The sequence below is a fragment of the Marmota flaviventris genome, chromosome 3 (genome assembly GCF_047511675.1).
Source record: "Marmota flaviventris isolate mMarFla1 chromosome 3, mMarFla1.hap1, whole genome shotgun sequence".
NCBI lineage: Eukaryota > Metazoa > Chordata > Mammalia > Rodentia > Sciuridae > Marmota > Marmota flaviventris.
In genome coordinates, this window is record NC_092500.1 from 84,219,257 (window position 1) to 84,242,113 (window position 22,857).

Here is a 22,857-nt window from a genome sequence, read left to right on the forward strand (position 1 = left end):
GGGAAGAGATAGTCACTTATCTGGGTTAGGTTGTAGGGTCTAGAATCAAATTTTACCTATTCTGACTTAAAGCTACTTATAGTTCTTAAAATGTTGTCTCATCCCTGCATTGTGTTCAAGTTCTCAAACTTCTTTTTAATTCTTTAGGACATATCATCTTGCCTCTATTTCTCCCCTGTAGATACTTAAATTTCATCTTGTTCAGTTCTATTAGGTTTATTACCACTTCTTCACTCATTTTTATGTATTATTGTTGATATCTTTTTTATCTGACATTTGTTGTTATCTTCTTTTTCCTTCATCTTTGGGTTTATACTTTTTAAAAAATTGCTGTGGTCATAGTGGAGGGAACAGAAATAAACTCATGCTTGCTTAATTAAGTTTATGTTTTCTTAACTTTATTTGTCTAAATATATTGAGTTTCTGGTAGATTATGTTCATTGCTATTATTTAGTTGGATGGAAGACTTTATTCTACTAGATTCTTCACTGGTAAAATTGAACAACATGAGAGATAGGGATTAGTGATATATTGGATACACTTTGAATTATGTCATGCTAAAATTTTTCTGTTAATGGATTCTCTTCAATAGAAATAATCTAATTAAAGGTGAGTTTTAGTGTAATACTTTTAAAGAAAATGTGTTTATCCCTTATAATATTTGTGATTATCAAACATATCTAACCTTACACTCTTTAGATATAAGTGACTTAAGGAGTAGGATTTCATTGGCTTGGCTTTGCATTTTTATCTTTTTAGTTTAGTTTTTGTTTGTTTGTTTGTTTTGGTGGAACTGGGGATTGGTTTATGTGTGCTAGGCAAGTGCTCTGCCTTTTTTTTTTTTTTTAATATTTTTTTAGTTGTAGATGTAAAATAAATATCTTTATTTTAATTATTTATTTTTATGTGGTGCTGAGGATCAAACCCAGTATCTCAAGCATATGAGGCAAGCATTTTACCACTGAGCCACAACCCCAGCCCTCCAACCCTTTTATAATTTCATTTTGAGATAAGGTATTGCTAAGTTGCCAAGGCTGGCCTTGAATTTATAATCCTCCTGTCTCAACCTTTAAAGTAGATGGGATTACAGGCATGTGCCACTGTACCCAACCAGAATATTCTTAATATTCATTCATTACTTGGAAAAATAATATTAAGGATTTCATGCATTCCTCTTGTACTATCTCTTGGAAGTACTGTGGAAGAAGCTTGAAGTCTTTCTAGCTGTGGGTGAATACAAAGAGGTATATAGGTTTTTTTCCTGCACCACTGTAGTGCAATGAAGGTATGCATTTGATAGGTGACCAATCATAAAAGAAGCATTACTTCTACTTTTGAGGTGAAGGTACATTATCACATGCACTGCTTTTAAATTGTGAATGGAGTAAGAAACTTCAGATGTAAAGGCAACAATATTAAAATACAATAACAATATTAAATACAAGAGAACAGGCGTGGTGGTGGCGGCGCAGGCCTGTAATCCCAGAAGCTCTGGAGGCTAAGGCAGGAGGATTGAGAGTTCAAAGCCAGCCTCAGCAATAGAGGGGCACTAAGCAACTCAGTAAGACCCTGTCTCTAAATAAAATACAAAATAGGGCTGGGGATGTGACTCAGTGGTTGAATGCCCCTGAGCTCAATCACTGTAACCCCCCCAAAAAAGAAAAAAAGATACAAGAGAATTGACATTTTGTATAAATTACGTTTAGTCTTCTCTGTGTTAGCATATTTAATGTTTAGCTTTGGTTATCTGTGTCACGTTTTTCCCTAGTTATTAGGAATAGTAATGTGTAACAAGTGAAGTTGACTGATTTCAGAACGTTTGGGCCAGATGGATCTTAAACATCCTTTGCTTCAACTCTTCCCTTGTACAGGTGAATGGACTGAGGTGTACAGCAGCCAGAGGTTGTTTAACATACATATGTAGGCCCAAAATTCTTTCCATTAAGCATACAACTCTATCCTATACAGCTTACATTTTATTACAGAAAAGATGTCAGACTTCAGGAGTTTTTGTTGGTTAAAGTTTTTTTTTTTTTGGCTAAAGTTTAAAAATACTACATTAATGTGGGATAGGTTCTATTATAGGTTTTATTATCAGACTAGAGAAAAATCCATAAGAGATTAAATGGCAGAGCCAGAGTTTCAATTCATATGTCTCTGACTCCTAAGGAATTAGGATTTTTTATTGAGGTTTTTCCTATGTAACAGGGACTTTATATGACATTTTTATAAACAGTAACTTTTCTTTCTTTTTTGGATACCTTTTATGAGTAAGCAATTCTCATGAAGTTTAAAAATAACTTATGTGTATATATAAAAGTTGTGAGAGTGGACATCATTATTCGTAAGTTCCATTAGGAAAAACATATCCAGTCTTTTGCCATTAAGTAAGATGTTATCTGTGGATTTTTCATAGGCGCTCTTCTCTTTCAGGAAGTTCCCTTTCTATTCCTGCATTATATTTTTGTTTGTTTCGTTGGTTGTTGTTGTCATTTTGTTTTGTTTTATTCACGAAAGGGTCTTGAATTTTGTGAAATGATGTTTTTTTCTGTTTATGGAGCTTATCGTGATTTTTGTTTCTTAGTCAATTTATACAGTGTCTTACATTAATTGATTTTGGATATTAAATCAACTTTGTATTTCTGAAATAAATACTACTTGATCATGGTATATAATAATTCTTTGTGTGCAAATGGATTTGGTTTGCTAGTATTTTATTAAGGATGTCTATGTCTATATTTTAAAAATACATTGGTGTGTAGTTTTCTTGTGAGTGTTTTGTCTGACTTGTTACTACTTTTGTCAACCTAATTGTTTTTCCTTTTGCTTAGCTAATGGCAGCATTAGCTGCTGTTGGGCCTCCTAATCCTCGGGCAGATCCAGAATGCTGCAGTATTCTGCATGGTCTTGTTGCAGCAGTGGAAACGCTTTGCAAAATTACTGAATATCAACATGAGGCTCGTACTTTACTCATGGAGAATGCAGAACGTGTTGGAAATAGAGGACGAATAATCTGCATTACTAATGCAAAAAGGTGTGGATAGTAATCATAATAATCCTTTCACTGAGGGAATTGTCATTCCTATTATGGTTTACATATAAACACTTAAACACATTGCAAGTGGATTTTTTATTTTTTTCCCCTTTAAAATTAATGCTGCATTTATCCAATTCTAAATGAAGACTCATCTCTGTGAAAACTGTGTTGTCATGTAAATTGATTTGATTATTATTTTTTTTTATCACTAGTTTTTCAGATAGTTGTTTGGTATTGTGAATGAACACACTAAAGACAATCCTTATTAAAGTAATTTTAAGTGTTTATACAAGATAATGCAGGTTAATAATAATATATTTTTTATCTTAATAGTATTTTCAATTTTTTTTAACTGTTTATTTATCTAAGCTTCCTATGTCTTTTTTATGAAACAGTGATAGTCATGTGCGAATGCTTGAAGACTGTGTCCAGGAAACCATTCATGAACATAACAAGCTTGCTGCAAATTCAGATCAGTGAGTATGATCCATAAAGAAATAAATGTCTTCAACTTCATCTTGTATGCATTTTATTATAGTTATTTCCAAGAATTTTAATGTGATTTTTAGTATTCCCTTGAATTCTGTCCTAACTCAACAAATTAGTCTAAAAGTATTGACTACTAAGAATGTAGAGGCTTTTCTTCCCATTTTGTCTTGCACCTAAGAAATTTACTTTTCTCACAGGAAATGTAATCAGAAGGATAAAATAGCACTTAAATTTCTAATGCCTATTTGTTTTGATGGCTCATTCTCATAGTCTGTTAAGTGTTTGTAAAATGTGCAAATTGTAGGTAGCATTACTCAGTATGTACCAAATCAAAACATAACAACTCATTGCATTGTGTGAATTTTTAAAAAAGAAAAAAGCTATTGAAAAGGAAAACACTTTTTTTCCTCTCTATGTCCATACCCTGAGTAATCAAATGTAATGTTTTTTTTCCCCACATCAACAAAATCCCCAACTCTCTAGATACCAGTTAGGTGTCCTGCAGTTCAGATATGATACTTAACTGACTAGAGTTTTTGCCAGACCCTGCAGATTAAGATACATCCCACAAGATTGTCCCCCACCCCACACACTGTCAGACATCAGTCTCAAGTAGTAAATCCCTAGATTTTCACCTGTCTGTCCAATTTGGGTAGAAATGAGGTGTTCCATGACTCCCTCCTCATGTCTGATAGTTTGCTATGGTGGCTTATAGAATAGAGGGACACTTTTACGATACCCCATTATAAAGGATATTATAATGACTACAGACAAGCAGCCAGGTAAAGAGGTACATAGGAGGAAGAGTCCTAAGTACAGGAGCTCTTGTCCCTATGGAGTTGGGGTGTACTGCCCTTTCAGCATGTGGATATGTTTACCAACACAAAATCTCTCTAAATCTTGTGCTTCAGGGAATTTTATGGAAGCTTCACATAGGCATGATTGATTACTTGCTCTCTGATGATTCTTTCCTTCCTGGAGGATGGTAGGGTAGGGCTGAAAGCTCCTAAACTTCTAATTATAGCTTGGTCTTTCTGGTGATAGCTTTACCATCCAGGAGCTATCAAAGAGCCCACCATGAATTTCCTCATTAGCACAAAAAATACTCCTATCACCCAGGAAATTCCAAGGGAAATTCCAATGTTGAAAACTGAGATCAAAGATCAAATACTAGAGTAATAGATCGTTAGTACAACCCAGTTGTCTTAAGAATTTATACAGGTTTTAAGAACACTGTTCTAGGAACTCCAGGGCAGAGACCAAATACAGATTTCTTGTTACATTACAGTTAGTAAGGACATATTTAATGTGAATTGTAATGTGGATTATAATTTGGATTGAGTGATTACATTTTCTTGGGTTAGTGGTATTATTGTTGTAAGATTATTTTTACTAGGAGAAGCATGCTCAAGTATTTAGGAGGGTCCTTTGCAACTTAATTACAAATGGTTTAATAAAATTTTAGGTAGAAAATATAGCTAATAGTAAATGCATGTAATAGAATGTAAGATATAGGAGTGTTCATTGAAGATTGTACTTTTCTGTGAGTCTCAAAATTTCAGTATAAAGTTGGGGGATGTTCTTAGCATTACTAATCTGTGTTCTTGGAAATAATCAACTCTTCCTGATTTTACTCTTAAGAGAAATTATTAGTACAAGGGAAATTAATATACAGTGTATTCATTTTCTCTTTGATAATTATAAGAATTCTGTATTTTTTTAATCCTCCAAAAAGAAAATTATTTTTGTACTTAAAATTGATAAAACCATTGTGTTCAAATACAGCGGTTATACACTGTCTTTCTAAATACTTAGCATTTGTGTTAACAGTAGTGTCTGGTTGTAGCAATATATTGTTTTAGTGTAGTAAAGTTGTAGTAGTTTACCTACCCAAATGCTTTACATAGTATATATTCTTATATTTTAAGTGAAAAGTTTCTCTTTAAGTCTCATGCAGATTCAAAAATGTGAGTTGGTCTTGATCCACACCTACCCAGTTGGTGAAGACAGCCTTGTATCTGATCGTCCTAAAAAAGAGGTAGGTGTAAAAGTTTCAGAAGAAAAGATCACTGTGAGTTCTTATTAATGAATGCTGAGAAAGGTTAGCATTGAAGTGATCACAATATCAATATTTACTGAAAAGAAAATATTTAAATTTTTCAAAGCAAAACCTGTAGGACAAATGTTTAGGTTGTTAAAATTATAGTTTTTAAAGTATTTTCTGGAAAAAAAAAGTATTTTCTATTTTGCTTGCCTATTGACATTTGTTTATTTCAATAAAATGTGTTGCCAAACCATACACAATTTATATTCTTCCTAAGTGCTTCAATAAATTTCAGTTATTAGTAGCCATTTGTATTGTATGAAAATCTTTTCTTCATTAGAAAAACAATACACTTTCTTTTTTCTTAATAAAAATACACTCTGTTGATAAAGAAACTAATTTTACATGTTAGGCAGTGGGTGGGGGGAACTTAATTCTCAACCTTTACTTTTTCGTTTTAACTAAATTTGAAAATCTCAAAGGAAAAGATAATTATGTTAATTGTTAAATGAATTCATGTCAGATTATTTTCCATCAGTGGTCTATGTTTAGAAATACAAATCTATTTATGTAGTTAAATTAAAATTGTATGTCCTTGCTAGGCATGGTGGCACACGCCTGTAATCCCAGCAGCTCAGGAGTCTGAGGCAGGAGGATTGCAAGTTCAAAGCCAGCCTTAGCAAAAGCGAGGCATTAAGCAACTCAGTGAAACCCTGTTTTTAAATAAAATACAAAATAAGGCTGGGGAGTGGCTCAGTAGCCAAGTGTCCCTGAGTTTAATCTCTAGTACTACCCCCCACCTAAAAAAAGTATATGTCCTTATATTCTGGAATTTTTATTTTGCAATTTTTAATATAATTATGCTGGTATTGCTGTAGTCTGTTTTATAGTTAAGTGGTATTTTTAAGTCATTATCTCTATCATTTTTTATTAACTTTGTTCTGCCTCTTGTAATAATATGGCAATATGTTAGTTTTATTTTATAATAACTAAAATAAATAATTTATAATAAATATTATTGCCCTGTAATGAATAATTTTTTTATCTTATATCTTTTGATTGCCTTATCTCATTTATTGGCAACAAAATGAGATGTTCATGGTGATTCCTACATTCTTTAAGTTTTATCTGCAGAATTTTGTCTTCACAACAAAATGAATTATTTTTTTCTGTAGTATTTCTGTGAGTCACTTCAAATTCATTTTATGCTTAGATGAGTAGAAGTAAAAATACAAATTAAAAATATATTTAAATAAAAAATTATTTCACTCTAAGTTTTAGGAGGGTGGAGACTGTTCACCATTGTATTGTCCAGTGACTTACACAGTTCTTGATTTATAATGTAGTAAACTCTGATTAATATGTGTTGAATGAATATATGAAAATTTTGCTAAATAACTGTCATGGTTAATTTGTGGGCTTTTCTCCTTCCCCCAAGTTCTAAAAGTAAAAGTACTTAATTTTTTTTGTGTTATAATATACTAGGTTACAATGAATTAATGTTTTGTGGGTTATTTTTCTTGCATATTTTTCTGTAGTTGTCCCCAGTTTTAACTAGTGAAGTTCATAGTGTTCGTGCAGGACGGCATCTTGCTACCAAATTGAATATTTTAGTACAGCAACATTTTGACTTGGCTTCAACTACTATTACAAATATTCCAATGAAGGTAGGCGTTCTTTTTTTTTTGCTAAATTTGAAAACTGCTTTTTAAATACGTCTTTGATATGTATTATTTATTTTAATTGAACATTTACTTTTTCTCTCCATATCATATTTTCTGTTTTACTAGCCCACATTCAGTGTCTTTGACCAGGTTAGTAAATATTGAAAAGCATCAAGAAAGGATCACAGAATAAAGTGCTATATTTTTTATTTCTAATAACATGTTATATGAAATTTTAAAAAATATGTTTTCATTATTTTCATTAAAATATAATTGGTATTTTAAATTATTTTTCTGTGATTCTTTTCCTGACAGCTGTAATATTAGATTTTACGTACTTTGTGTTTTCTAGTGGATCCTTTTTCTGTGTTTGTATTCTTGCCCACCCAGCATAAAGATATTTATAGATAATAGGTCTAATTAGGAAAAAATAGCCCATAGCTTTCAATTAGTTTATTACTGTGTAACTGTAAAACTGTAGATATCCATAAGTCCTATAATTTTACTAATGGATTTTCTTAGGACTCTATTACTGTGATTTTCATTATGTTATTACGTCATATAAGACCAGGACAATACCTGACCAATAGAAGCTTTAGAAGCATTGTTACTGAGTAGAATTGAATTGAATTGAATTGTATTGATTATTTTTAAAATATAAAGTGATCACTATACCTGAAAGTTCAAATTGTCTTGTTTATAATCCAGTTTCAGGTTTTTTGCCATGACATCATAAACACTAAATTGCATGAGTATAATACTTTCATTTTTAATTTCCTTATTCCATGGCTTGATTCTTCTCCAGAAATTTTAATCTTATCTTTTAGAACTTTTTGGATACAGAAGCAATTAACAAGTAATATAATGTAATAGGTTTATTTTGATATGAGTAATTTTATAAGAATAATACTATAAGGATAACAGATGACTTGCTTGTTGAATTTGACATTAGTATGCTACTGTGTGTGATTCTCTCTTCAATTTTTCTCATTTTTTGGTAAATAGATAATGTTGAAATTCCTATTTACTATGAAAGCAAGTTGCTAAACTTGTTTATAGTTTGTATTTGCTATTTTATGTAATTGGTGTTTACACTAATTCACTGCAGGTATTTAAAGATGCTGTTTGCTCTTTTCAACACTGTTTCATTTTCACTTTATGTAAATTATTTCAATTACATTATATTTGGGTAAAAAAAGCATTAACAAGAATACATTTGGAATAAAAAATGTTTTAAATTTCTAGATTAGTCATCTATGTTAATTCTGACATAAAATAATCATTAAATTCTTCATTATCTATGTGTAGCCAGTGGGGTTTTTTCTTCTTGTTTATTTTACTTATTTATTTTTGTGTATGTGGTGCTGGGAACAACCCCAGGGCTTCACATGTTCCAGGCAAACACTCTACCCTTGAGCCACATTTCCAGCCCTAGCCAGTAGATTCTAAATAAAGTTCATAATGCTGTTGAAAATTATTGCATCTTTAAATAGTTTAATTACTGAGCAGACTATCCCATTATTTTAGCAAATTATGGTTGAATATATTTGGCCTCATTTTAAACAAAAAGCAAAATAAATAATTTCCTTATTTAGAAAGCAAAACCAAATCATTTTAAATGTTTTAAATTTTGCCTACAGGAAGAACAACATGCTAACACATCTGCCAATTATGATGTGGAACTACTTCATCACAAAGATGCACATGTAGATTTCCTGAAAAGTGGTAAGAGAAATTTTGAAGTATTATTTTGTAAGATCTGACATATGAAAGCATACTAAACACCTCTAAGAAGTTCTTCAGTAAACAAACATGAATGGCTTTAATTTATCTTTCTAAACTTATATGACAGTATTATTTATTAATGGCCATACTAATGTTGTGTAGAAGTTAGATGGGAAACAGTAGGCTAACTGAGCAAATATTCAGAAAGATCACCATGCCTTTCTCAAATGCACAAGTTTTTTCAAATGGTAGTTGTCATTTTTTTTTTCCTGTAGGCAAGTGGCCTTAACAAAGAGAAAGAACAAGAGCAGACCTAAAGGAATGTTAGACCTACAGCTTGCCTAGATAAAAATTTTGAAATTTAAATTAGTTTTTTTCCTCTTAAAAATTTCTTTGAATCATTAAGTCTCATCTCCAAAACTTTGGTTTCTGTAACTATATTGGTATGGTTTAAGGGAGAAGACTGGAGTTAGGACATAAGAACTTAGTTAAAGTTTTGCCATCAATTGGCAGGTCCCATATATTTCTAAACTTCAGTTTGCATACTTATAAATTAAAGATGCTGGATTAGATGAAGTGCAATATTCCAGCCAGTTCTTAAATTCAGTGAAATTTTAAGATTTGAAGGTCATTTTAAAAGCTTTTAGGCTTTGACATTTGGTTGAATCTGTAGAATGTTTTTTATGTAGATTGTGCTATTAGAGAATTAAATGGTTGACTTTGATCATGTTTGTAACTATTCTGAAGTATGATCATGAGCCAGTTGTAACATTTGTTCATGTCTAAGCAATCTTGGAGTTCATCTAGTGAGTGGCTAACAGAAAGGGAAAAAAAAACCATGTGAATGTAACAGTGTTTAACAAAAGAATGTAGAAAACTTTTTTTAAAAATATAATTTGTGGAAATTGCTAAGAACCTGTAAGGTGATGTCAGTTTTTAGATTATTTATTTTTAAAACTTGGAAAGAATATGTAAAGTATAATTTAAATGTTAAAATGTTGATAGTACAAAATATTTCTCTGGAATAGTTGTTAGCTTAACTTGTAGTTGTACATGTTAACATGTAGACACCATGTGTAATGTAGCAATGGGATTAGAGCACTGTGGGAATACGGAGGAGGCTGCTGATTATATCTCTGAGAGTTAGTTAAGCTGTACCAAGGAGGTGACAACAGAGCTGGAACTTGGTGATTGTAGGCTTCCAGTTTAGCCCATGTGTCTCTACTATGCTCCACATCTGTGTATTCTACCTTGAAATTGTATCTTATAGTTGTCTTTCAGCCATTGAAAACTCAGCATGCTCAGAACAATTAATGAGCTTTGCTTCCTGAACTGGTCTTCTAATGTTCTCTCTTACAGTGGATGGCCCTGTCATCTTTGCAGTTGTATAAGGCATAAATCTCAGAATCATCTTTGAGATACTGGTCATTCTTCATATCTAATTCATCACCACATTTTCTTTTCTTTTTTGTTCTAGGGATTGAACCCAGGGGTGCCTAACCCCTGAGCCACATCCCCAGTCCCTACCTGCCCTTTTTATGTATTTATTTATTTTAACTTTGAGACAGACTCTCACCAAGTTTTTTAGAGCCTCACTTAGTTGCTGAGGTTGACCTTGAATTTGCAATCCTCCTGCCTTAACCTCCCTAGGATTATAGGCGTGTGCCACCATGTCCAGCCTCATTATCACATTTTCTTGATTTCATCTACTAGGTATCTTCAGTATTTTCACATCTGCATCTCTGCAACCATTACTGTCTCTCTAATGAAGTCTATTGTTTTCTTGCCCAGCATCTCAATAGCAGTCTCCTAAAAGGTCTGTCTATATACAGTTTTCACCCTCCAGTAAGATGAATTTTCATAATGCTAATTCTGATCATGTTCCCATTAGCTTAAAACCCTCTAGTGCTTTTCTGTTGCCCTTGGGACAAAGACAAAACTATTTTAATGTCCTGCAAAGCTCTGCATTGTCTGGCTTCTCTGCCTTTCTATCTCAAAACATACTCCTCTCTGTTTCATCTGTGCAGACCTGATAATCTTCATGCTTTTTTCTCTCCATTTCTTTTAATTTCTATTCATCCTCTTAGAACTCATACCAGTCAAGGAAGTCAAGCAACATCTCCATTGTGTTTTAGAATAGGTCAAATCTCTGTATTACAAGCACTAATAATGTAAATGTATCCTGTTCAAAGTTCAACTTCATAGATCCCTTGGCTGTGTTTCTCTTTAATAAACTTATAAGGATTTGGTAAAATTAGTTGTTAATTTTAGGTTCCTTAAGCCTTTGAGTATTTAACTATGTTATTTTGTCATGTAACGATGTGGGTAAGGAGGAATTATTGTAGATTCTTGAAATTTTTGCCAATGACATTCAGTGTACTAACCTGAAATGTTTAATTAATGAAAAGTTGGAGGGAAATTACATATTACTTTTAATTGTAGGTAATACCCATATTCTGCTTGGCATTTTTCTAAGGGACTTTATAAAAATAATGTTGTTTTTTTTTCATAAGTATGCATCTTATAGAGCTTAAACTCATTTTGAAATCTTGTTCAAACAATTAAAGTTTACGACCTATTTAGTAATACTAATGTTTCTTGACAAATTTTTAAAGGTGATACCCACTTAGGTGGCAGCAGTAGAGAAGGCCCGTTTAAAGAAACGATAACTTTAAAGTGGTGCACACCAAGGACAAATAACATTGGTAGGTATTTAAAAACAATTGAAAGAGAAAAGAACAAATCAAAAGATTGCTCAAGTATTATACAAAGATTGGTTAATTTCTTCTTGAATTTTTGATTTGTATTGGTTTAGGGACTCAAAAAGCAAGTTTTTTTTTTAAATTGTAGAAATGAATATTTCTTTATATTCTTTCAAATCAGTGTTTTCTTCTGTTTCAGAATTACACTATTGTACTGGAGCTTATCGAATTTCACCCGTAGATGTAAATAGTAGACCTTCTTCCTGCCTTACTAATTTTCTTCTAAATGGTAACTCTCATCCTTTAATGGTTTTGACTGAGATTATTATAAGTGAAATCATTAGTAATATAAATTCTGGAAAGGTATTTGTTTCAACATAATCTAACTATGTATTTGCCAAAACTGTTCTAAACTTAAAAATCTGAAATGAAATAGCCTTTAACAGGTTCACTAAGGTTTAAAAAGTAAGATGATTTTATAAATTTCATATTTATTGTGTCTAAGTGAGTTTTATTTAACATATTTTTAAGTATTTTTATTTTTAAAAATTTGGACTTTGGAGTCTTAACTTTATTTTCTTTTTTAGAATCTAGAATAATATAGACCATTATAGCTTGATTGTTTTTTCCCCTAATGCTAGGGACTGAATAAGTCTAAAGTGTCAGATTCCATTTTATAAGTCTAAATTTTAAAAGCTCTTTGTGTGATCAGCTAGGTTTTGGAATCATTGAACTAAGAAGTCAGTCTGTCCTTATCATAAAGCCTATCTCATTGCTATGTTAAGCACAATTTTAATTATCACCCTGTGTAAAATCAGATTTAATAATGTTTGGATATGTGAAATAGGAAGTATTTATGATAATAGAACTGATAAGGAGTTATTATAAAAGGCAAATTGAGACTGGGTCTTCTCCCCACATATCTTGTAGCATTAATAATCTGAGGATTATCCAGCAGTTTTCTTACTTTTCTTCTTAAATGTCCAGGAGAAAAATTATATGTGAACTTGAAATTGGTTATATCAGAAACCATTATACGTGTTTTGGAAAACTGTCCAAATTTCTGTGTAAGTTTGGAGTATCTGAAAATAAGCTATTGCTAGAATTCAGATTTTTAGTTATTGAAATATACTAAGTTAGCAGTGCTGGTTAAAATATGGGAATCAGTAAATAAAATGAAAAAAATCTAGACATAAATCTCAAGGGAATAAATAAATCTATTTGAATTTTATTGCTGATAGCATTCTTGCTTTTGACAGGTCGTTCTGTTTTGTTGGAACAACCACGAAAGTCGGGTTCCAAAGTCATTAGTCATATGCTCAGTAGCCATGGAGGAGAAATTTTTTTGCATGTCCTTAGCAGTTCTCGATCCATTCTAGAGGATCCACCTTCAATTAGCGAAGGATGTGGAGGAAGAGTTACAGACTACCGGATTACAGTAAGAATTTAATAAATGTTATGTTTTAAGTCTAATATCAATTAGCAAGTAGTTATTGAGTTCCTGTAATATGCTAAAATCTGTGAAAGAAAGAGTTTGGAAGAAGTGGATTGTTATTTTAAATAGTTGAACTTCCTTTAATACTTGATCAAAAGATCTACTTATCACTATGTAGTCTTCCATTATTGTATATTCAGTGAGAAGTATCTGGATTGTATATGGAAGTATTTGGATTATACTAACACATTGGAATTACAGAGAAGGAAAATTCATCTGAACTGCTATTTTAGATAAAATTTAATTTCTAGTAATTTAAATGGTAAGCAAAAACTTTTTTTGAGTCTTTGTATTGCTACCACTTTGAAGTAACATTAATTTTTTTTTCTTATCGGGAAGAGCATACAAAGAAATAGTATTTTTGCTAGAATTTCTGTGGTTTTGATTCTGATTTTTTTCATTCTTTCTCCCATTTTCATATTTGATATTTCATGGCTGTCTGCTTTTTGAGGTAGTTATAAGAATTAAATATGATTTATGTATACAAATATACTTTATAAACCAGAGTGTATGTACTTAAAGTAATTGTTTTAGTAGGCCTTTCCTTTTTTTTTTTTTAACTAAAAAGAATGCTCATCAGTATTCATTGTGGAAAATATAGAGCTTGCAGACATCTAAAAGCAAAAGCAAAAACCTGTAAATTACCTACAATTCCATCATTTAGCAGTATCCACTGTTAACATTGTAATATTATGTTAAGGCTGTTTTTAAGGAAGCAAATTGGTCTTCTAATGTAAATAACTCATTCTTTTATATAATAGAAAAGAGTTAAATTATAGGAGTGAAATAAAATGAATGTTCCCGGGTTTTTAAAAAGGGAAAAAACAGCATGAATGTATTATGCATTTTGAGGCTTTCTTCATTTCCCTTGTATGAAGGCTGATAGGTTTCAAGTTTGAAAAAAGTGAGGTGAGGGGACAGCTGTTAGAAAAAGTGCTTTGTTGCAAATCACAGGAGAGAAGACATCAGGGAAAATGACTATTACGTGTAATCCATACTGAAACAGTAGAAATAGTTTCTAATTTTATCTTATTTGGTTATCATTAGGATTTTGGTGAATTTATGAGGGAAAACAGATTAACTCCTTTTCTAGACCCCAGATATAAAATCGATGGAAGTCTTGAGATCCCTTTGGAACGAGCAAAAGATCAGTTAGAAAAACACACCCGTTACTGGCCTATGATTATTTCACAAACCACCATTTTCAACATGCAAGCGGTAAGTGTATAATTTCACTTTTTTCCCTAAATTAGTTACATATTCTTTATAGAAACAAATTAGAAAATTTGTAATTTATACCTTTATCAAGCAAAGAATGTAATATGTGCGTTTGCTCAAGTTAAAGAATTAGTTATTGAAAATTAAATAGTAGTTATAGATTATATCACCATGGTATTCTTTAAAGTCAGTTTTAAAATCAAGGTCACCTAGATGCTTTGATATTTGTTTTTCAAGACAGATTCTCTTTTTTCTTTTAAAAAAAATCTAACAGGTAGTTCCATTAGCCAGTGTTATTGTGAAAGAATCTTTGACAGAAGAAGATGTGTTAAACTGTCAAAAAACAATATACAACTTAGTTGATATGGAAAGGAAAAATGATCCTCTACCTATTTCCACAGTTGGTACAAGAGGAAAGGGCCCTAAAAGGTAGCTTTTTTCCTTACTTTCCTTATATATCACATTTACTTGATACATAATGTTTCGTAAGATAATTTATTCTACGCATAAATTATATTTGAGGCTGTGTGTGTGTGTGTGTGTGTGTGTACACGCATGTACATAATAATGGAGATGTGATAGAATAGCAGACATAGATATATTGTAATTTAGAATTCCACCATTAGCTACTGGGGTAAGAGGGGAAACAAAACATTTATTTCCTTTTACTTTTATCAGTAGCAAGTAACACTTCAATATTATTTAATGATAAATATTATTTAAAGAACATTTCTAAGAATGTTTTAAATCTTTCCCACAGAGACGAACAGTACCGTATCATGTGGAATGAATTAGAAACCCTGGTCAGAGCCCATATCAACAACTCGGAGAAACATCAAAGAGTCTTAGAATGTTTGATGGCATGTAGGAGCAAACCCCCAGAAGAAGAAGAACGAAAAAAACGAGGAAGAAAGAGGGAGGACAAAGAGGACAAATCAGAGAAAGCAGTGAAAGATTATGAACAGGAGAAACCTTGGCAAGATTCAGAGAGGTGATTTCTTAGCATTGATACAGCCCCACATACCTTTTGTTGTATCACATTCTATGTGTAGCACATTCAAATTTCATTTAATATGTGTTTATTCATTTTATAACTATAATCTTATCATTCTTAACTCCAGAAGATCATTCTTGGGTTTAAAAAGGTATGTGTTTACTCTTGGGGCAAAGATAATGTTAATTTTTCCTAAGTAGCTTCTGAAAGTCATAAACCATGTTTGTTATCAGTACCTGCTTAATGTGTTAAGAATTTCCAAAACAATTTTATTCTTTAGTTTCAAAATATTTAACTTCAGTGATGTGCCAGGTATTTGGCAAAAGATCTCTGACCTGAAAGAACATACAGTATTATGGGAAAATCAGGCAAGCAAGTCACTGATGACAGGAAAGTGGGAAGTGCTTATAAAATTAGGCACAGAATACCCTTGGGAGCACAGAAGAGCTTACAGTTTTAATTCAAAAACTTTCTTCAGTAGTACATTCTTTTCCCTTAGTTTGCGATTTATCCTGTGATGTCAAGGTAAAATTTGAAAAACAGTAATAAAGATCTATACGTAAAAATATCTTATTAGCTACATTCTTCTCTAAACTGTCTTACTTATAGGCTGAGAAGTTTAGTTTCCTCATAAAATCAGGCAGTCAATGAGATAAATGTTATAATGGAATTATAATTAGAAAATTCCTTTAAAATATACCCACCTTTTTATTACGGAACATTTCAAACATAAACATCTGTAGAACAAATAGATAACCATGATCTACCTTCGACAATTATTAATTCATGGCAGATCTTAGTTTATATATATGTATATTCACATCCACTACCCTCACCACCAACCTCATAGGCATATTTTGAAGCTAATTCTGAAACTCATACTTCATCCATAAATAGGTAGAACAGTTTTATTCTCTTTAACTTTAGAAATTTACTTTTTCCTTAGGGCTACTGAGCTTTTAAAACAAAATTGGCTTACTATACAAAGAGGAAAAAAAGTACTTATTCAGTTTGAACTGACCTTCAAATATACCTCTGAATATTTTGAAAGTGTTTTTATTCCTTGATGAAATTCAATAAAAGCTTGAAGTTAAGTTCCTAACTGTGAGAACTACATTTTCACAGTACGTAGCTTATAAAGCTGATAGTAAACTTCTTGATCATATTTATAATTTAAAACTATGAAGTATCTTCTAAAGATCCCATTATTTCTCACCTTTTTAATGTTATCTTCTTAAGTTTTCCTCTAGTTTTTCCTGTTTTACAGCCAATTCCTGAATTATTGCATTTTTATTATGAAGGAAGGGATATTTATGTTTAATTTGTTAAGTTCTCTTCCCTGGTTTTAGATTGAAGTTTCTGATTAGCCCCTGGATTTTGCAGAGATGGTTTAATTATTAAACTATTTGTAAACTTTTAAAATTTTAACTATATTTAATTTTTTGTCCCTCTAAAAGATTGAAAGGAATCTTAGAACGTGGAAAAGAAGAGTTGGCTGAAGCTGAAATTATAAAAGATTCACCTGATTCCCCAGAACCTCCAAACAAAAAGCCCCTTGTTGAAATGGATGAAACTCCACAAGTGGAAAAATCAAAAGGTAAGGTATAACTTAAGGTAAGGTAAGGTAACTATGTAAATTTTTTTCTAATTAAACTTAATTTCGTATAGTGTTATTTAATTTTGTTGTATCTTTGGGGAAGAGCTCCTAAGTATTGCTGGATTTTGTTTAGGAGATTCTCTGTTTATAGCCTTGGAAGATATAGGTAGTAAATATATTTGTCAGTAGTAAAAAAATAAAAGTCATGTTTTATCTCCATTAATGTGAAGCCTTTGGAAAGTTAGCAGTTTTACTATAAAGTTTATGCTATAAGAAATTCTAAATATGTAAATTTGAATCTGGTTATGTTCCTGATACTATCCTAAGTACTAGGTTACTGAAGACAGATTCTTCTCTAAACTGTCTTACTTATAGGCTGAGAAGTTTAGTTTCCTCATGTGTTCATTAAAGATATGATTCGAAATTGAGAGTTCCTGAAATCATTCGAGGTCCTAGTGATCTTGAGGGTAAACTAGGTTTAGGTTTAGTTCTTTTAGGATACATGGAAAATGGTATGCCATCATCAAACTGATGTTTTGCTACTGTGCCTCTTCTAAGGCCATAAAGATTTCAGGGCTGGCTATATTACCATTACTGGCAGTTCAACCTAGGGAGAAGTTGAGCTTGTTTGCTTTTTATATATTTTTGTCTTAGTACACATATTATGTGTTACATTTTTTTTGGTTTACTAGCTTCTTTGAAATCAGAATTTGAGGTCACCCTTAAGGTAGCCTGGCCATATTTGCCTTTCAGGCATTTGCCAGAGTATGTTGAAAATAATAGGACTTAAATAAATGTCTATTGATGAATTGTCTTATTTCTTGTGGGCCCAAATATGCCATTGTTGATTAGAATGAGAAGGTTTACTCTTAATGGTATTGCTTGGAAAATAGAACTCTAAAAAGCATTATTCATACTGACAAAAATTGGAAACAGCCAAAACACATATTAGTAAAAAGATGACTATATGAAAGCGTGCCCAAGAATAATTATTGTCACAAATGCCTACTCTTCTCTCTTCGTCATGACTCCTTTTTCAGAAGGAAATCCCTAACTTCCTTCCTTTCACAGTTAAGTCAGATGCTGCTTCTTTGTGCTTCCATTGTGTCCTAGGATTGCTGCTCTGGTAGCACTTCAGAGTATTGCATTGACATTGCATCCTAACATCCCACTTCTGCTAGTCTGAAATATTTTCAGAGCAGGGATTATTTTTAATTTACTCTTATATTATCAACCAGCACAGGCTCATTTATACTGAGTTCAGTTACTTATTGAATGAATGAGTAAATGAATGAATATGTAATAAGTTTAGGGGGTCAAAAGTAGGCTATAAATCCATATATACTATGATCTCAATTTTGTTTAAAAAGTTTTCATGCACATATACACTGGTTTGTAACTTAGATGAATTATGAATTATCATCTATCATTGTTTGGAAATTAAATGGATCCCTGATGCTTTTTACCCTGGAAATATTGTACAGAATGGACCATTATGAGAAGCAATCTGGTTGCAAATCCCTCTTTGCCCTTGAAACTTTCCATTTAGACTGATATTGGAAAAGCATTTATTTTTCCTTCCATTCTATTTTACCACCTAAATCATATGTCTCTTTTGATCAGCTACTTATATGGGCCTTTTATCATACCTTAGTTTCATTTCCTTTGGAAAATTACTTTTTAGTCCTCCCCAGTTTTGTGCCTGCTGTATACGTTGCCCTTAAGATTGTACTGTTCCAAATGTGCCCTCTATATTTGGTGAAAATCTGTTCAACTTTTTTGTATGATTCAGTAACAGAAAAAACAGAATGTCATTTTGTTGATAGGCATTAAATTAAAGATCAAAATATTTACAGTTGTTAGAGCAGTAATAATATGGATTATTTTTATTTGTTCCTTTGTTTTATTGTATTCTGAATGCTACTGAATATGTATTAATTTAGTAATAAGAAAAATAAAATAATTTTGTTTTTAAAATTTACTTTTTAAAAATGTATATGCAGTGGGACTCTCTGGTCTGCAGTTCTGTGAGTTTAGACATTGAATCTGCATGTAGAACAGTCCACCCCTGAGATTCCCCTGCACTGCCCCTTTGTAGTCATCACACACTGTCAATGACTGTCCCCAATCCCTGGTAACCACTGATGTGTGATTGTAATGAATTTAATACTGTTTTGCCTTTTGAAGTTTGCTTTGCCACATGGCATAATGCATTTGAGATTCATCTGTGTTTTGTGTATATATCACTAGTTTGCTCTTTTTATTCCATTTATTTATAAAGTATGTAATTAACTTTATAAGGAACTGTCATGTTATTTTTCAAAAGTAGCTTCGTCATTTTACACCTACACCAGCATTGTAGGAGACTTCTGGTTATTCTGCATCCATGTTAGCACTTGCTATTGTCAGGGTTATCTACTATCGTTATTTTAGCTGTTCTAATGTTCATTATTATTTTAGTTTACAGTCTTGTCTGACTAATGATGATGAACCTCTTTTCATTTGCTTATTTGCCATCTGTATGTTTAATTTGGTGAAGGGTCCCTTCAAATTACTTGTCCATTTTTAAATTTGGTTGGTTGTTTTCTTATGGTTGAATTCTGAGAGTTCTTTATTTGTTCTAAGTACAAGTCCTTTGTTGGATATGTGATTTGCAAATATTTTTCCAAGTGTCCGGCTTGTCCTGTTAATGATGAATTTTGCAAAACATTAGTTTCTTAATTTTAATGACGTCTGATATACCAATTTTTGTTTTTATTTTGCTTTTGGTGTTACGTGTAAAGAAACCTAACTCTTATGAGTTCTATAATTTAGATTTTACTTTTAAAAGCCATAATCTATTTTGAGTTATTTTTATGTAAGGTGCAAAATATGGGTCAATATTCTTTTTGATCTTTTTTTTTCTTTTCAGTACCAGGGATTGAACTCAGGGCCTCAGGGCCTCAGGGCCTCATGTATGCTAGCCAGGTGCTCTGAGCTATATAGCTTCAGACTTTTTTTTCCCTCTCTTTTTGTGGTAATGGGAATTGAACCCCAGTCGTGTTCTACCACTGAGATACATCCCCACCTCTTTTTGTTTTTTATATTGAGTCATGGTCTCACTAAGTAGCTCATACTATCCTGTAACTTGCAATCCTTCTACCTCAAATCTCCCAAGCAGAGATTGGAATTACAGTTTTGTGCCACCATGCATAGTTTCAGTATTCATTGTGTGTGTGTGTGTGTGTGTGTACAGTGTCTTAATTGTTCCACAAGTGTTTATTGAAAAGACTGTCCTTCATTAAGTCGCCTTTGTATATTTATCAGAAATCGATTGACTCTCTGTGGGATCTATTTATGGATTCTCTTATATTCTGTTGGTCTGTGTCTCCTTTCACCAATCAGGGCTGTCATAATCACTACAACCTAAGTTTTGAAGTCAGATAGTGAAGAATCCTCTACATATTTTTTTTTATTTTCTTTTTCAGAATTGTTTTGGCTATTGTAGTTCTTTTGTCTTATCATTTTCATTAGAAAATCTTGCTTGCAAGTTTGGCCCTTGGCTGGCATCTCAGAACTTGGCTTTTGAAACATTCCCTAGATGATAAAGTAATTTTTCCTTACATTTGAACTTAATACTAGCTTTTCTTCTGGAAGTCTAGAAGTTTGATTGTTGTGGCTAGACAGAGAATGCTTACATAATCAACCCCTGTGTAAAAACCCTGGACTCTTGAGTCTCTAACAGGCTTTCCTGGCAGAAATATTACACACATTTGGTTAAGTTTTTTTTTTTCCTCTGGAGGCAGAGATCATGGGAAGGCTGTAAATGGAGTCCTCTAGTTTGTGTTTAATTTGTCTTTCCTTCTACTGATCTATCTGTATATTCTTACTCTGTTGCTGTAATAATTCTTAGTCATGACTGTAATTTCACCTTTAGACATCTGAGTTCTTCCAGGAGTCACTGAAATAGCTAGTACTCTTGGGACCCTGAAACATAAATTTTAGAAAATGATAAAGGTGCTGTTTCCTAATTGTGTAAAATGAACAATAGAATTAAAGGCAAGTTTATTAAACTTCTAAATTTTGTAGTAATACATTTTCTTACCTTTTTGTTTTTTCTAATACAATACCAGGGCCAGTGTCTTTATTATCCTTGTGGAGTAATAGAATCAATACTGCCAATTCCAGAAAACATCAGGAGTTTGCTGGACGTTTGAACTCTGTCAATAACAGAGCTGAGTTGTATCAACATCTCAAGGAGGAAAATGGGTGTGTGTTATTTATTTTAGAAATTGATTTTGTTAATTGCTTATATAGCTGTATTATTCACTATTTGTTGTGTTCAGCAATTTTTCACTATTATGATGAATTGATATGTGTTACCTACAAGGAATAAACAAATTAAATTGTTTGATTCTAGGTACTCATACCCACATTGCTTATGACCCTGAAAGTACAGCATTATTTTTTTCAGTGCTTGGTAAGCATCAGAGAGAGGGGAAAACTATAAAGAACACATAGTATGCAATACTTAATCTGTATAAAATAACAAGGGGGAAATATTTTCCTATCCAGTAATACAATATTAAAAATATTGATTGTTTTAATAAATTTTTTAGAAGAAATTCTCTTAAAATATATTTGGTGAAGGAATTCTTAATGGAAAAGGAAACAAATCCTTGACTGAATGATAGAGATTTTTTTTCCCATATATTTGCTTGGAGAAGGGAGAGTGATAGGAAAAAACTGGTGGCCTTTGAAATTCAGCCTTGGGAAAGTCACTTAATCTCTCCAGGCTGTTTTTATTTATCTGCAAGATAAGGAAATTGGGCTAACTCCCTAACTTTAATCCTTTCCTAAAGTGCTCATGTTCTGTTCTATGAATAAATATATTAGATTTTAGTTTCCATCTACCAGGTAGATAATTAAGTGGAAAAAATATGGAAAGTTAATGTTTTAATTTACCAACTCATTTTTGTCTCTTCTATTTTTTTTTAGGATGGAAACAACAGAAAATGGAAAAGCTAGCCGTCAGTGAAGAGTGACTTGAAGAAATTTAGTATATTGCAAAAATATTTTGGGCAAGAATTTGATATAAGTAATTTTACAGCAAGATTGTATAGCTATGTTGCCTGGACTGGTTTTTACATTTTTAAAATATTTCAACAACTATCTTTTTTGTACTAATTATAAAATTGGCATATAAGTCAAAAATATACATTTGAGATTTGTCCTTCCAACTCACACAAGTTTATTTTACGGTAAAAGGTGTTCCCTCTGGAAATGTTTTTTAAAAAAATTCTTAGGCTTCTCTTTGCCAAATAAAACTATTAAAAATCTGAAATGCAAAATACTGGGAGTAGTTACTTTAGAAAAAAATATTATTCATTTAATAACGGACAATCCTTAGAAATTTATAGAGTTTAAGTAAGATTTGAAATCTTACATAAAATTTTACTGTTATTCTGCATCATATATAGGGTGCTCTTCTAAGGAAGAATGTTTTGTTTATTTTGAATTATTTTGCCTTTGTATTGGTGGGCATGTATGTGTGTGTATTTTGGTCTTTTTATTCCTCTGAAATTCATGGTTTATGTTAAATGTTTTGTAAACCTTCTTCCTGTACTGCTTCATCTGGAAGCTTCTAACATGTTGTAAGAGACATGTTATTTTAGTGTCAAACACTATTTCTAGGTTTCTCGGTTTTTTTCCTTGAGTATTTATTAGAAAAGGAGAAAGCTTTCTGTGTTGTTTTTCTATAAGGGAATCTTATGTCCAGAGTTAATGATTGAAGGAATCAAAGTTATCCCATCAAGAACAGCTGCACTTTCAATTGTATTGAGAGTCTACTCTCTTAAAATCTTATTTATTTATTATTTTAGCTGATATTTTAATATTATTTTATTAAATTTT

At 31.8% G+C, this 22,857-nt stretch overlaps 1 protein-coding gene across 7 annotated transcripts in view; it reads left to right on the forward strand.

Moving 5' to 3' along the window:
• Positions 1-22,295, forward strand: part of Ints13 (integrator complex subunit 13) — a 29,502-nt gene extending 7,207 nt beyond the window's left edge. For 2 of the 7 annotated variants that reach the window (XM_071610042.1, XM_071610043.1), the window contains exons 4-17: positions 2,832-3,034; positions 3,433-3,513; positions 5,462-5,564; positions 7,109-7,237; positions 8,875-8,959; positions 11,575-11,664; positions 11,843-11,950; positions 12,921-13,099; positions 14,204-14,374; positions 14,649-14,803; positions 15,135-15,365; positions 16,826-16,965; positions 21,078-21,213; positions 21,943-22,295. In XM_071610042.1, coding sequence (XP_071466143.1) covers positions 2,832-3,034; positions 3,433-3,513; positions 5,462-5,564; positions 7,109-7,237; positions 8,875-8,959; positions 11,575-11,664; positions 11,843-11,950; positions 12,921-13,099; positions 14,204-14,374; positions 14,649-14,803; positions 15,135-15,365; positions 16,826-16,965; positions 21,078-21,213; positions 21,943-21,982 — 1,851 coding nt within the window. In that variant the 3' untranslated portion in view covers positions 21,983-22,295. Of the gene's footprint in view, positions 1-2,831; positions 3,035-3,432; positions 3,514-5,461; positions 5,565-7,108; positions 7,238-8,874; positions 8,960-11,574; positions 11,665-11,842; positions 11,951-12,920; positions 13,100-14,203; positions 14,375-14,648; positions 14,804-15,134; positions 15,366-16,825; positions 16,966-21,077; positions 21,214-21,364; positions 21,425-21,942 lie in introns of all 7 variants that reach the window. The other 5 variants (XM_071610044.1, XM_071610045.1, XM_027934221.3 and 2 more) reach the window with 5 other exon arrangements.
• Positions 22,296-22,857: the final 562 nt, after the last annotated feature.